The 14373-nt window shown below is 41.4% G+C and overlaps 1 protein-coding gene across 1 annotated transcript in view; it reads left to right on the top strand.

Moving 5' to 3' along the window:
• Positions 1-5532, top strand: part of LOC138588213 (pro-neuregulin-3, membrane-bound isoform) — a 405775-nt gene extending 400243 nt beyond the window's left edge. The window contains exon 9 of the mRNA XM_069658163.1: positions 3581-5532. Within this exon, the coding sequence (XP_069514264.1) occupies positions 3581-4256 (676 nt within the window). The 3' untranslated portion in view covers positions 4257-5532. The remainder of the gene's footprint in view (positions 1-3580) is intronic.
• The last annotated feature ends 8841 nt before the right edge of the window (positions 5533-14373 follow it).

The raw sequence follows: 14373 nt of genomic DNA, 5'->3' as shown, positions 1-14373 counted from the left end.
CGACAGAAAGCGTACAAACATACAGCAAAATAAAAAAAAGCAGCAGCAGGGGAGTCAAAGGATGAGATAGAGGAGTGTGCAGATAGCATGTGACAGTTAGAAAATGCTGTAAAGAAAGGTTGCCCGTTCTATTCCATGCCTGTTAGTGAAGCCTAGTGTTATCTCAACAAAATGGCTGACAGGGAGACAGAATGTCCTGTGTTGTTACTACTATTTTAAGATAAAGCTGTCTCCAAAATGGCTGACTGAGACGCTGCTTGCATTTTTTGGTATTTCCGTCCACTGTTGCAAGTTTCTCCCTCTTTCTCCCAAGTTTGTCTTAAGGATATATTGCAAACAATGCCTTCAGTTGTATGCACAGTCTTCAATTCCACAGGCAGCTTCTGTATATGTCTTTGTGTAGGCGTATACAGCTACAGGTATGCTCATATGTTGCTTCTCTGCAGGCGTTACAAGGTCATTGCATCCCATTACATAGACAATTTATCAAACATATGAGATATATTAAAAAATTATCTGTAGGGAATGGATTAATGAAAATGACTGTTAACACTTGTACATGTAATGAGCTCCCATAAAAGATAAAAGCCCAGTCACTTATCTTACCTCGCTTGCGCACAATCTCTCCGTAATACCCCTCTAGCTGCTCCCCCCCCCCCGTCGCTCCAGGGTCTATATTTGAACTCTGCTTCATAGATTTTTGCAATCTGATTGTGTTTCACCACATCAAAAGAGAGATTTGTCTGTGAATGTTATCTTGGGAATTAGCACCCTCGCATCATCCTCTCTTATCGCCTGCGGGATCCTCTCTGCGGGGCCCACTAAATCTCCACTGTGGTTTTTTTGGCGAGGGTTTTCATGTCTCGGAAAAATACTGCGGCGATAAAAAAAGGACGAAGTGATTTCCTTTGAGTCTGAAAGAGCACCTTCTCCTCCCACTACTATTTTTGCAAGCCTTGATGGAGAGCGTAAGAGTGTGTGATGAGTTATTACAAGAGAGTGGGAGTCAGTGTTGCATTTTGACATGGTGGAAAGAGCTAGCCTTCGCAGAGGATTATAACACAGATGAGGCTCCGCTCCAGAATGCCACTGGATTTAGACACTGATAACACTGAAGGGCATGGTCAGTCTTGGAAAGGAGTAAGAGATAATGTCTGGGCTCTGTGAAGTCAGGTCAAAACCCAGATACAGAATGGCGACTTGGTGTAAGGTTGCTCAACTAGATAGACACACCACCAGACCTTAAAAGCTTATAGTAGAGGCAATAGAGGCTATAGTTACTGTAGGCTGGGAGTCTTGCTCAGAATTAGCAACACGCGTCTGGGACATCCAGGTTTATTGGGTTAGCTTTACAGAAGAGACACCACCTCTGGTTCAAATGTCAGGGATGACAGAGCAGCTCCAGAATCCGAACCCTAAACGCAGTTGCTACCTAAAAAGAACCAAGTCTAGGAGACAAGAACAAGACATTAAATGGATTGAGATGAGCTGAAGTACGCAGGTAACTGTCCTTTAACGTATCAACCAGTTTAAAACTTCATGTGATCAAGAAACTGGTGGATGAGGGATAAGAATATGGGAGCAACACAGTATCTTGAGCTAAATATCTCCCTGTGAAACCAGATGTGCTAGCCATATATATATATACATCATTCCAGAAGCCTGGGATTTATTGTAGGCAGTTCTGAACATCACAATATACATCCAGTGCCCACATTTAGTGCCAAACCAGGAATATAGCGAGGGGGGAATGTAAAGGCGGCGAGGTCCAGTATAACGCAGGGCACAGGTCACATTCAAGACTCCTGAGAAGTTGGCAGAGGATATATCCTTGCATAAGTCAGCCACTTGTCTGGCCAAAGACTGATAAATGCCCAGATAATTATTGTATTTTGTCCTAAATAAGATATAGTGTGGGATATCATATACCCCATCAAACTGCATCTAGAAAACTTCCATTGTTCTTGGCTGACCGCCGGGGTCAGTCCTGCACATGGGTCTGTATGTGACTGACTGACTGACTGACTGACTGAGTGACGGTACTTTCACAGCCGTAGAGAGCGACATCGCAATGGCGGATAATGGAGCATATTTGACCTCCACTGACGCGACTCTCTGTCGATACCTTGTTCGGGGAGTAGGCGGGGATGCTCCTCCGCTGTCCTCACCTACATCCACAGCTCACACCTGCTTTCAAACACTTTGTCATCGGCCTCACAAGGACAGTCCTTGTAACACATTGCCCACAAAAGCGCTAACGAGATAGTCTTTGTTGAATGACTAGTCAGCTTCTTTTTTCCCATCCATGGTGTCTCAATCACGTCTTATTCTGGCTGGCTTCACAAAGGACATAGCCTCTGCTGACTTCCTAGTAGTCTTGCTTTTGACCTTAGCCCAGCATAAGAAAGACAGAGGGTCTTTCTCTAACCCTAACCATACCATGTTTGGCAGTATTTAAAGAAATAGCAATTATTTTTAAAAAACATTTGCATTGGACAGGATTTTTGCAGAATCAATCAGTGGATTTTAATTTATAGGGGTTGCATCCATATGTAACAAGGTTTCTAATGAGGTTTTTAAAATATGTGTTTAACGCTGACTTCAGAAATGTACCGCTGTGGGAGCAGTGCAGCGGGGTGCAGGAGAACATGATTACTCTCAGCGGTACATCTTTGCATTCAGAATAATTAAATCCAAAGAAGTTAAAGTGGCACTAAAGCAAAGAATTGTAGCCCCTTATAGTCTGAATATGTCAGTTCATGTAGCTTAACATTTCACACTATGGGTTTTACTTATGGCCTGGGTTAGGTGACAGATCTGATTACTGTCCAGCTCCATACAAAGATCTACAAACTTTCTCCTTGTAACCTGGTTTCTTATGTCATCTTGTTGAAGTCATTAATAGTGAACAAGAAACAGGACGGCTAAAAAACAAGACTTAAGACTTCAAGTTACACTAGAAGCCAAGTAAGAAAGTGTATAATGCTAAAGATCTTGATGCATGGCTTGACTGAGAGCAGAGATACACAACTTGAAGAATATACAGAAAAGATCCAACCATTGGAAGTTGAATCAGTGTGGTTATACAATGTCTGAGCAAGAGTGACTCAAAAAGGATTCTCAAACAAAGCAAATGGTCTTGACCTAAAAGTGGAAGTACTAAAAAGGAAAGAATCGATAGAAATTACTGCAAGTGATTATCTCAAGTGTCCTTGACCGAACTTTAAGGCAACACTTCTCATTTTCAACATTCTTCAAGTCATTAAATCAATAATAAAAAAACGTGAACTCTCCGTTACCTCTTCTCTTATATAAAGGAGGAGATGTTTTTGGAGGTTGTTCTGTGTGTGCATGCAGACTCCCTCCCTCTCAGCATCCTGTTAGCCTGTGAGAAGGCAAAGGGCAGAGAGCCGGCCCTCTGTGTATTCTGCCAGGGTTTCAGTGTGGGAGTTAGAGAAGAGATCCAGCTGAATCCACACTCTAAGACACGGTGACTTCTTTCGTTTAGGTGAAGGAAGTTTTTCTCAAGTTGAATAACATTTGCTCCATTTTTCTCCTTTGTCTCCATCTCTGACTCAAGGTGCCAAATGCAGGGAGAGATCCAATGTGGCGACCCCCGGCGCGATGCCTTCCTACTTATGCAAACTCCTGTGTCCTTGGAGAGAACTTCGCCATCGCCCTGGATCAGCCGCATGGAGGTGCGTTCAGACTTGTGCATTCCTTCCGAGCACAACGATACGAATCCAACAACGCGTAGCCTGCGCAGGCATGGACGCCGTCAACCCCACTCCCCGCCTCCTCCGTATCGCTCCTGCTCTATCCCCATCATCCCATCGGTCCAGTGTCACAATGATAACGAGGTGTCTTGTATGCAAACCAGCACAGCCTCTACAACGATGTCAGTCACCCATGGATCCATGACCTGCAAGGACGCCAAGAGAGAGAAGGCGGCACAAGCCACGTTGTTTTCTTCTTCCTGCTCGTCCGCCATTGGCCAGCAGCATGATGAGGTAGCTCTGCTGCTAGAGGAGGCGCAGGAGCAGCTCAGGGCATTGGCGTTGGCTCACAGGAAGCAGGAGGAGGGCGGAATCAGCAGCGGCGGCTCGACGGCCACGCAGGTGGAGGCCAGAGAAACTGTTTGCTTCCTGAACCTTAGTGGAGGAAGTACTGGGGCACTGATCTGTAATGGACCCACGCAGACCCAGTTACTCAGCCCCAGCCTATCACACAGAGACCTGGGCCAAATCAGCCAATGAGAGGACGCCATTGAGGACGTTCACTTTCCGTTTGACAATGATTGACACACTCTGGTGTTCTGCATCTGTGAGACAGAAATGGAAGTGCCGATTTAAAAAAAAAAAAGTAATACCATGGAAATTCTGAAAAAGTGCTGATATTATGCATCCTGTGTGGATACAAACATGCAGACTCTCCTGGAGTGGCCGCCTTTACACCGACTGACAGTATGGGAAAAGAAAAAAAGTATTTACATGCATTTATTTACAAAACAAGACGAACACTTCTACTTAGGCAAAAAGAAACCAAATAGTCTGTCAAATCCATGGTGTTTTTAATTGTAAAAAGTATATATAAATATATATATAAATATATATGGATATAAATATATGGAATTCAAAAAGTGACCAAGTACAAAGTTGAAGAACACAGGAATGATGTAACTATTTTTCTTTTCTTTTTTTCTCTCCCTGTTTTGTATTAACTCACATTTTTTTTAGTTCTTGCTCAATTCTTAACAAAAGAACTTCATTAACGTCCCGCTGCACGTCCACGAGTCGGGAGTTTGACTCTGTGAGCCTGCACGGAATCCAAAATGGCCGACGAGGAAGAAAGGAAGGAAGGAGCCTCCACTCGAGTTTCTCCCCTCTTGCCTTTTGAAGAACTGTCGACGCGGCCAAGAATTACAGCACACCCCTCTGGATTGGGGATTTACGACACTAAACAAAAACACTCCGGCTCTGTGTGTGTGCGTGTGTGTTTGTGTGCTGAAGTGCTGCGAGGAAAGAGAGGGAGAAGAAGACAAAACAGGAAACGACTTCTTCTACAGTTGGTCAAATTTGGGAGGGCTGGTTGTTAAAGACAGTCCACATGTGGACTCCCCTTTGGCCAGTGTTGCAAATTAATCTAGATTATTTTTGTTTTTGTTACAAATGATATTTTTCACACACATATGCACACACACGCTCACTTGTGCATTATTTTTCCGTTGGTTGGTTCGGATGAATGGACAGAAGGACAAAGGGAGGAAGGAGGGCTAAGGGTTACCACAGGAGCTAATCGGATATTTTTTTAGTTTCTTCAGTTTTTCCATTTTTGGTTATTAATGAACAATGCTGCTTTCTGGGGCTGATGGGAGGGAGAGCCACGTGGTTTGGGTGTTGAAACAAGAAATAAATGTCTCTATGTTGTATCCTATGAATTGGACGCTTTTGAATCTCTGTATGAAGTTACAGCCAAATGTTTCTGGTGACTAAAAGTAAAAAAATGGTTGCAATTCTGGTAAAGATTTTTTCTAAATAACACTTGTTTTGGTGGAGTCCTTAAAAGCACCATGTCCAAACATGCATGCTGGATAACAGCAGTCTGGGTTTTCACTGATATATGCTTTGCTTGACCTTTGGCCTTTTCACACACAACATGGTCTAAGCTGGTTTTAAACCAGTATTCACAAAGTACTTTATCTTACACGTAAAGGTAGCAGGAAATTCCAACTTTTGCCCATGCTGTTAAAAATAATGAACTCATTGATACATTTTCTTCATTCAAAATGTTCTTACTCCCAACTCGGCAAGTACGGCAACCTGATCAGTGGCCCATTGCCTTACAAATATGACGATCTAGGTACTCCTCTAGCCTCTTGTACTTCCAGTTAGACTTTCAAAATAAAGGTTGTTGAAGGACTTTCACATTTGGGTAGGTTTAAGCACAAACAACTGGGTTTAAGTTCAAGAAAAAGATCATAGGTTGGGTCACATTACACTACTTGACTTACGTATCTTAAGTTACTTAGTCAACATCTTAAAAGAAGTCAATTTGGTTTCACACAGAGATCGAACCCCGTTCTCCTTGATGAAAGTTGTGCCTTTGTTTGACCGATGCATTCAGGCGCATCACACCCGTGGCTGTTGAGGGTCATGCAACCATACTTTCGATGAAACATAATTCCATCCCCCCCACACTTTGTCACTTATTGTTGGCTGACAAAATAGGGGTAAGGGCAGGTCCAACTCAATGCATAAGGTTAGAGGCGCATAGGACGCCATGTTCTAGGGGGCGCTGGCTTTAGCCTCTACGTTTTGAATGTAGCCCCGGGTACGATGTTAAATATTAGCCTACTGCCAGATTGACACCTTCACTCCCAACCTTTCGCTCAGGTCCAGGTTTAAAAACTCGAAATCGATCTGTTAATAGTGGGGATGGTAAGAAGTCGGTCTCTGTAAGAGGCTCTCTTCTTAGTTATTGTTGATTTGTGTTTAGATGAACGTGTAGGCCTATTGTACGTTCTTGTTTTTTTATTAGCTTGACCTACTCATCTAATCCCACAGCATTTTTCACTGAAAGACAGGCAGCATATAATAGAGAGTTTTTTACCATTTGAGGTGTGGGGCACCAAAATAGCCTGAGTCGACCCTGCTCGTGTCCTACCCTCAGAACCCCCCCACTTTTAAAATCGCTGCTCCACACCTGCATCCATCGCCACCAACGTCCACCTTAAGCAGACTTTGGCACCCTTCATAACATCACTGGACTTGAATGGCACATCTAAATAACACGCTAGAGTACAGTATCCAGAAATGACACTATAAGGGTACCTACAGCTCCATATTTTAAAGTGAAGGGGCCACTGTCGAAGCTGCCATTCTAGACGTGCTGGGAGTAAGAAGGCTGTTTTTAATATATGGTTTAATTTGAATACCATACATTTATGAACAGGGTTAGTCAAAATGTCTAAAAACGTTTTCATCCATTTGACAGTGTCTATTGATGTCTTAAAGCAAGTTAAAATTTCAGTAAAAAAAAGCATCTCTTACTTTTAAACAGGAGGAGCGGCTGTTTCTTTTCAGACATTAAATACATGTTTGAATAAAAGTTGCATTCATAAAGGGGAGGCTGGCCTTGCTACTACGGCTTTCTTCCAGTATGATCTGTTATGTTTGTTTTACAGGCAGAAGAATATGAACGTGGACATGCTGGTGTCCTTACAACTAAATTGGAACCTTTCAAATATTTTTGATGAAATGATGTTTGACTGGAAAAACAGGCTTCCTTAATATAGCAGAGTCAAACCTTGAACTCTCCACAATAAGCTGAAGTACCAACAATTCTCTGTGAGACGGTGTTTTGATCTTTCTTAAAATCACTGAAAGGGTGAGAGGGGGTCGGTTTCATATATTTACTCTTTGACAACACTTCAAAAAAGAAGAGTGCATTCGTGATATTTCATGTTTTTCGAGATGAAACAAGTCTTACACTGAACTCTCCTCTCCTACCTGCTGACAAACTGCTTTCAACCCAAATCTTATGTCTCATGTTCTCATAAGCATGGCTCTTTCTTTGGCGCATATTCATGAGTTTAGATCTTCGCTATGTGGTTAAGAAAGGTCTGATTCAGTAATGCGACATTCAGGATAAACTCACTGTACGTGACAATTCAAACCCGTCATTGAATCTCTCACAATGGCAGATCCTTGGGAACATTCACCATTCAGCTCGGCCTTCTTTATTTTATAAATGCCTCAATGGCAGAGCTGAATCTTACTGAACACATACAAGCACAAACAAATCAGCTCAGAGCTTTCTTCCTCTGTTTACTATAGTCTTAGCCATGCTGCCATTAAACCCTCGCAAAGCGCTTTTGTATTTCAATTGTTGAACCTCTACATTTTTGATTTTTTGATACTGACAACCCTGAAATCCGTTAACGTCCTCATCAGAACAAACACTGGTGGCTGAGGTTGATGTGAATCTGTTTGTTTGACCAACTGTAATCAGTGTATGAGCTTTTAACAGATAAAAGTCTGCAAGCATTGTCTGGATTTGTTTTCTTATCTAACACAAGCCCTGCAACGAGAGCGTTCATCGACTGCATGTTTCCCATAACGTTACAGAGCGCTCCGGAGAATCGCACAGCGGGAAACGAACACAGTCGTGGCCGGACGGCGAACAGGCATTTCCATTTTAATTGACAGTCCTGTGAGAGTTATTACTGCACCTCGAGAAAACTGCAATTACTTTTGACATGCAGGTACTTCAGCACAATGTACATCTGAGCAGCGTCAATTATACAACAGAGGGGGGGGGGGAGAAAAAACTCATTTAATGCAGCATCTCTGCTCCCCACTCTGAACATCTTTACATGTGGACGTAATTGAACATTTCTCACACTGCATCACGTCACATCGTGCTGCTTTACCATTATCAGAAGCAGAACAGGAGGAGAAATGAGGGTGTGCTTTCGATTAGGAAAACCTCATTGCTGCTCGTTTTATTAGTCACGGATTTAGGGGGCATATCTGCTTTTCTTCATGATAGTCCAAATTATTTGAACCATTACGAGGTGTGCAAGTGGAAGAATGGAGGAAGTTAATTATTTCATTATTGCTAAATAAATTGAGAATTTATCAGTGCTTGTTTTTATCATTAATACACACTCCAAATAGGACACAGTAGGACTTTAAAGGGCCGAGACGTTGTTTTTAACCATTTATTGTCGATGAGAGCTGCATAACTGCAGAAGCTAAGTTGCATTTCTCTCCATTTTCTCTATGAGGCAATGTTGCCAATATTGCAAGAAGGTCCTGTTCACCATAAATCATAAATCATGATGTTTTTTATTCCAAATAAACAATTTGTCACCATTTATTTTTATGATTTAGAAAAAGAAAAGTGAAGATGGGTTTCAATTGAAAGCAGAAAAGGTGCTGTTTTTTCAACTGTTTGTCGTTTCAGTTGTGCCTTTTCTCTGCTGCAAACTGTGGTAACAAGTGTCACCTTGCAGCAAGAAGAGGACAGTATGACATAAGGTGGGTACAAAATCTTGCTTAGAATTCTGCTCCTTTAAAAAAATCTTGAAATTATGATGGAGCTTGGTGAAAAAATACAAAGCAATGGACCCTAAGTGTTTTAATTAACCCAGATCCTTTTGTGCAAGTCAGTTACTGTATATGTGTGTGCAACAAGCGGAGTCTGTGTGTGTGTAGGTATGTGCAGTTTCTAATACTCTCACAATCTGAGCGCCTGCTCTCTCTTCCTCTCTCCTCCCCAAACCATAGAAGAGATTTAAGTCCCGCACTGCACTTTATTGCTTCAGCTGTAGTCAGTCAGATGGCAAAAAGTGCGACAGTGAAGACCATCACTTCAGTGACTGCATGTCTGTATATCTGTGTGTGTGTGAGAAACTGATGGCAGGGAATAGAGGTTAGACCATCAGGCCAGAGAGATAAGAGCTACAGCTTGATCCTCCAAAAGCTCTGGACTGCCAGGCCGGACTTCCCAATCAAACCTCATCTGAACTCTACGCCAGTTCAGTGCCAGTGAGCCCAGATACTCTGAACATTTGTGTGCGTTCTCTATGCTATCATGCACGCATGCTAGTGTGTCAACATCTTTCTGTTACCACCCTGTGCCCTCCTGTCTGCGCAGACACCCCCGCAGCTCCATCAGCTGGGCATATAGATAACAAGCACACAAATAAAAAGCAGTGGTGCTTTGCTTTCGAAAGGTGGTTTGAACTTGATCAACTCTGAGATAGATAGAGAGAGGCAGGAAGAGAAAGCTGTCAGCACGGCAGAACCTCAGACTCTTTCCTTTTGAAAAAGTAGAAGTAAGAAAGAACAGCTTATCCTTGACAGAGATACTGGGCTTTTTATGGGTTATTTCTGCACCAGACTATTTATGATCACCTGATGTTGTCCTTCAGAGGTAGAGCTGTCGAGATGCCATTTACTCTGTTCAGATACAGATTTGAATAACTAGACTTGAGTATTTGCCAATAATGAGTACTCCTTCCATACTAGTGTAATTAAAAAAAAATAGCTTTGACTCAGTTTACACTTTGTGGCAGCCCCACACTGTTGTTGTTTGTTATTCATACACGCAATAATTTACCTCGAACCAGTTCAGTTTCGGGGCGTATTGGTATGGTTATGGTATTGGATTGGCACATTGCCTGGAATACTCAATGATTCCACATTTTAGGCAGTATCGGAGGCCAATACTGATACTGGTATCATTATCAAGGCCAATATCGCTGGTATCAGTGTTGGTTTGCCGATACTGGTATCTGTATCACAGGTAGATACTAGTACTGGTTTAAGAATTGGAAGCCATGCTGATACTGGTATCGGTTTCAGAGGCCAAACTGATAGTGTTATCGGTATCTGAAACCACACTGATACTGGTATTGGTATCACAGGCCATACTGCTACTGGTGTCGGTATCAGAGACCTGGTATCGGTATCAGAGACCATACTGATATTGGTATCGGTATCGGAGGCCATACTGATACTGGAATCTGTTTTGGAGGCTGATATTGATACTAGTATCGAAGCCATACTGATACTGGTATCAATATCAGAGGCCATACTGATACTGGTATCGGTATCGGTATCAGAGGCATAAGGCATTCTGGTATTAGAACAACTCTATCCAGGTTATACTGATACTGGCATCAGTTTCGGGGGCCGATACTGATACTGATATTGGTATCCGAAGCCATATTGATACTGGAATCTGTTTTGGAGGCTGATACCGATACTGGTATCGAAGCCATACTGATACCGGTATCAGTATTAGTGGCCATACTGATACTGGCATGTGTTTGGAGGCTGATACTGGTATCTGAAACCATACTGATACCGGTCTCGCTGGCCATACTGATACTGGTATCGGCATTAGAATCAGAACAACTCTATCTAGGGTATCAGAGGCCATACTGATACTTAGATCTGTTCGGAGGCTGATACTGGTATCAGTATTGGAACAACTCTATCAATTCTATTCTTTCATGAACTGTTCTACTTCCAGCCTAGCATTGCAGACTCTAAATTTTTCAATTTTCTCAAACAAATCGACAAGAATCACGCAGTAGATGTGTTGTTGCAGTACATCAATAAGAAAAAAAAACCATCAAAACAAATCAGGGAAAAAGGAAAAGACATATCTAGATTCCAACAGCCACAACATGCACACAGTGCCTAGATTAGCCTGTCAGTCAACATGGACTGTTCTCCATTTTCCTCCTATTTGCATGATAAATTTGCTGGTGTCAGGATCAGCCAGGAGCAAATCCATGTGCATCTGCAGAGCGACTAATCTTCACACGGTTTCAGGAATACAGACGCACATAATGAGTGGTTGCAGGGCAGAGGAAACACACTTGCATGTTTCAATGAGAGCATGTCGGTGGCTCTGTAATTATTATATCTAACTATGCAGCGTGAGGCAACATGTGTCAAGTGGGTCAGTATATTCAGTTACAGTATGCAGGGGGGGTTTTTACCCCTAAGGCAGCCAATGGATTGTCATCATGTCAGCTCCTTTTTCGCATGACCCAAATGCTTTTTTAAATTCACCATCTGAAAAAACTTGTTACACACTAAATTTTTAAGGAGTCTTTGATTCATAGTGAAAATTTGCACTACAAAATAAAATGAAGCCCTCAGGCAGGGATGATTCTGTCTGTCCTTATGAGGAAGGAAAGTTTCTCAGGCTCACAGTGGAGCTGCAGAATCCCTTCCAAAAATCCACTTTAAATCAGAAACCCGGTTTCAAATGTTGAAGTGCTGGAAGTGTGAAGTGAAAACACATTTTTCTCCAGTTCCTAATCAGGGAGTAAAATTAACCTTTTTTCATAACCCAAGAAGATAAATTGTCTCCATTTAATCTTTTAATCTATTCTTTGTATATGTATCTCTAAGTTCCTAACATTGATTGATATCTTTTGCTTTTCTCAATCCCACCAAGTCAAATATTGCAGCTCGGTCAATGGCCCTACGCTTCAAAATGTAATCTTCTATGAACCCCTCTAGCACCTACTCTGGAGGCACCCCTCAAGCTTAACTTTTTGATGTGCCAAGCAGTCGGGTGACCTTGTAAAAAGAGAGAAAAAAAGTGTGTGTAGGATAGAGGTCAAAGTCATTAGGTCAAAATGACTTTCACGCCCCAATTTTGCCCCCAAGAAAATCCCTAACTTTTGAAAAACTAACTTTTTGAAACTACCTATAATAATTGGTAACTATTTTGTTAAGTCTTATGTCTTTTAAGGGCAATGGGATTTAAACAAGCACTTCATGACAGTAATTACTGATGGGAACAGCACTTTAAACAAGAATAACCAAATTAATTTTAAAAGAATGTTTGCTAGAAGAAAAGTATAATATAGCTTTGCTCCTCAGTTGTTGGCTTGAAACTGATGGTAAAATGGTTTTGACTTCACAGGAATCAATTAAAAGTTTCCCCCGTCTATGCAAAACTAAATAAGGCAGCATAATTTTCTTAAGGGTCAGCACAACCTGAAACAATGTGTTCCTTATCGGTATCTATTGACTGAATTAATCAGGTCTATTTACATATAAAGTGAGATTCAGATCACACATTTTCAGGCAGAAGGTTTAACACAGTTGACCAAGGTTGTGCTGAAGCAGCCTAAATGTGTTTTTGTGAGTTGAATAAGAAAAAGTTTGAATTCTCTGCTTTTAGTTTCATCTTTTTCATTACGTATCTCTAAAGCATCATTTTAAGTGAGTTCAGCCGCTAGCGCTGCTGTTTTTATGGTCATACATCCTGTGAAGCTGTGACAAAATAAATGGAGCTTAGCAAAAGTTTAATCAGAGGAACCAATTTATTTTTGCACCTCACTTTTTTCATTAATAATTCCATTGATGCCACACCCCTTGGCTACAGTCCATTCATTAACTCTCCTGCTTCCCTCTATTAACCTTCACATTTAAAATCTAAGAGGCAGAACTCTTCTGGTTCACAACATCCAACTAGCCTTAAAGGTTCCTCTTTCCTAATCAAATGATAACAAATTATAAATCAGCTCCCCTTATACAGTCTATTTAGCTGCAGCTGTAGCAGCAAACCTGCCCACACCAATTGACACTAACTTCAAAATAAAGTTATTGTGAGGTTTATTTCCCTAAGTTTAAAGAGGCAGTTTGATGTCAGCTGGTTTGCATGGGATTCCACAGTCACACATTGTTAGCCACCACCAAGAGAAATACTAAGCTTGCTAGCTAGCTGCTTAGTTAGCTAGCTAGCCAAAGAGGGAGATATCGATACCACTGTGATAGTAGATTACCTCCACGGTTGAATACATTTTTTTTGTTAATTATATCTCTTTGTTTTTGTTGCATTGCCTGAGCCAGACTGACAACAAGCTAGCCATCCATAAGCCGTAGATTAGCAAACAACAGAAGACTTTGTACAGAAATCAGGTGTAGCTACTCTGGGATGGGTTCTGATGTCTGAAATTAAAAGAAATGTTGTCAACTGTGTTCAATGACCACTTCCTTCACATATCAAACCCAGCTACCTTTTGCTGTGTTCCATTTCCTGTTTTGTTTCTTATCTTCAGGTTGCATTTGCTAGCTACAAAAAAGTAGAAAGTGGGTTCACACAGCCAACTACTTAAAGGTAGGAGCACACATTTGCATTTCTGATGACAATGTAAAAGTTTTCTAAATTGCTAACTAAGCTACTAGATCAACTGGCTACTTTGTGTTGCTATGTAAGCTTAAGTCTCCATTGGTAAAAGTTTTAAGAGCTTAGATGCTAACTTTTCTGTATAATTATGGAAATAATTAAGTTATTCATATTATTTATATTCTTCACAAATGATCACTAAAACTATAATTTTTACTTTACAAGGACACGTTTTTCACCCATATGTATGTAATATAATATATTTTTTAATTTGATAATGTTATTTTGAATAATTAGGTAGTCTGCTTTTAATAAAGAGGTTATGTCCTGGAAATAATATGAATGAAATGGTAAATGGACTGTACTTATATAGCGCTTTTCTAGTCTTTGCGACCATTCAAAGCTGCTTTTACACTACATGTCACATTCACCCATTCACGCACACATTCACACACTGATGGCAGAGGCTGCTACGTAAAGTGCCCAACTGTCAATCAGATATCACATTCATACCCGTTGGCTATGCCACCGGGAGCAATTTGGGGTTCAGTGTCTTGCCCAAGGACACTTCGACATGTAGCCTGAGGGAGCTGGGGATCAAACCTCCGACCTTCCGATTGAAAGACGACCGACTCTACCGCTGAGCCACAGCCGCCCCTATATGACTGTTATGGTGTAACTAAAAAGTTTCACTGTTTTTGATGACGA

The sequence above is a fragment of the Semicossyphus pulcher genome, unplaced genomic scaffold, assembly GCF_022749685.1.
Source record: "Semicossyphus pulcher isolate SPU_LCO1_2020_fin unplaced genomic scaffold, fSemPul1.0.p SCAF_12, whole genome shotgun sequence".
Classification (NCBI taxonomy): Eukaryota; Metazoa; Chordata; class Actinopteri; order Labriformes; family Labridae; genus Semicossyphus; species Semicossyphus pulcher.
This window is presented reverse-complemented; position numbering and strand designations above follow the sequence as displayed.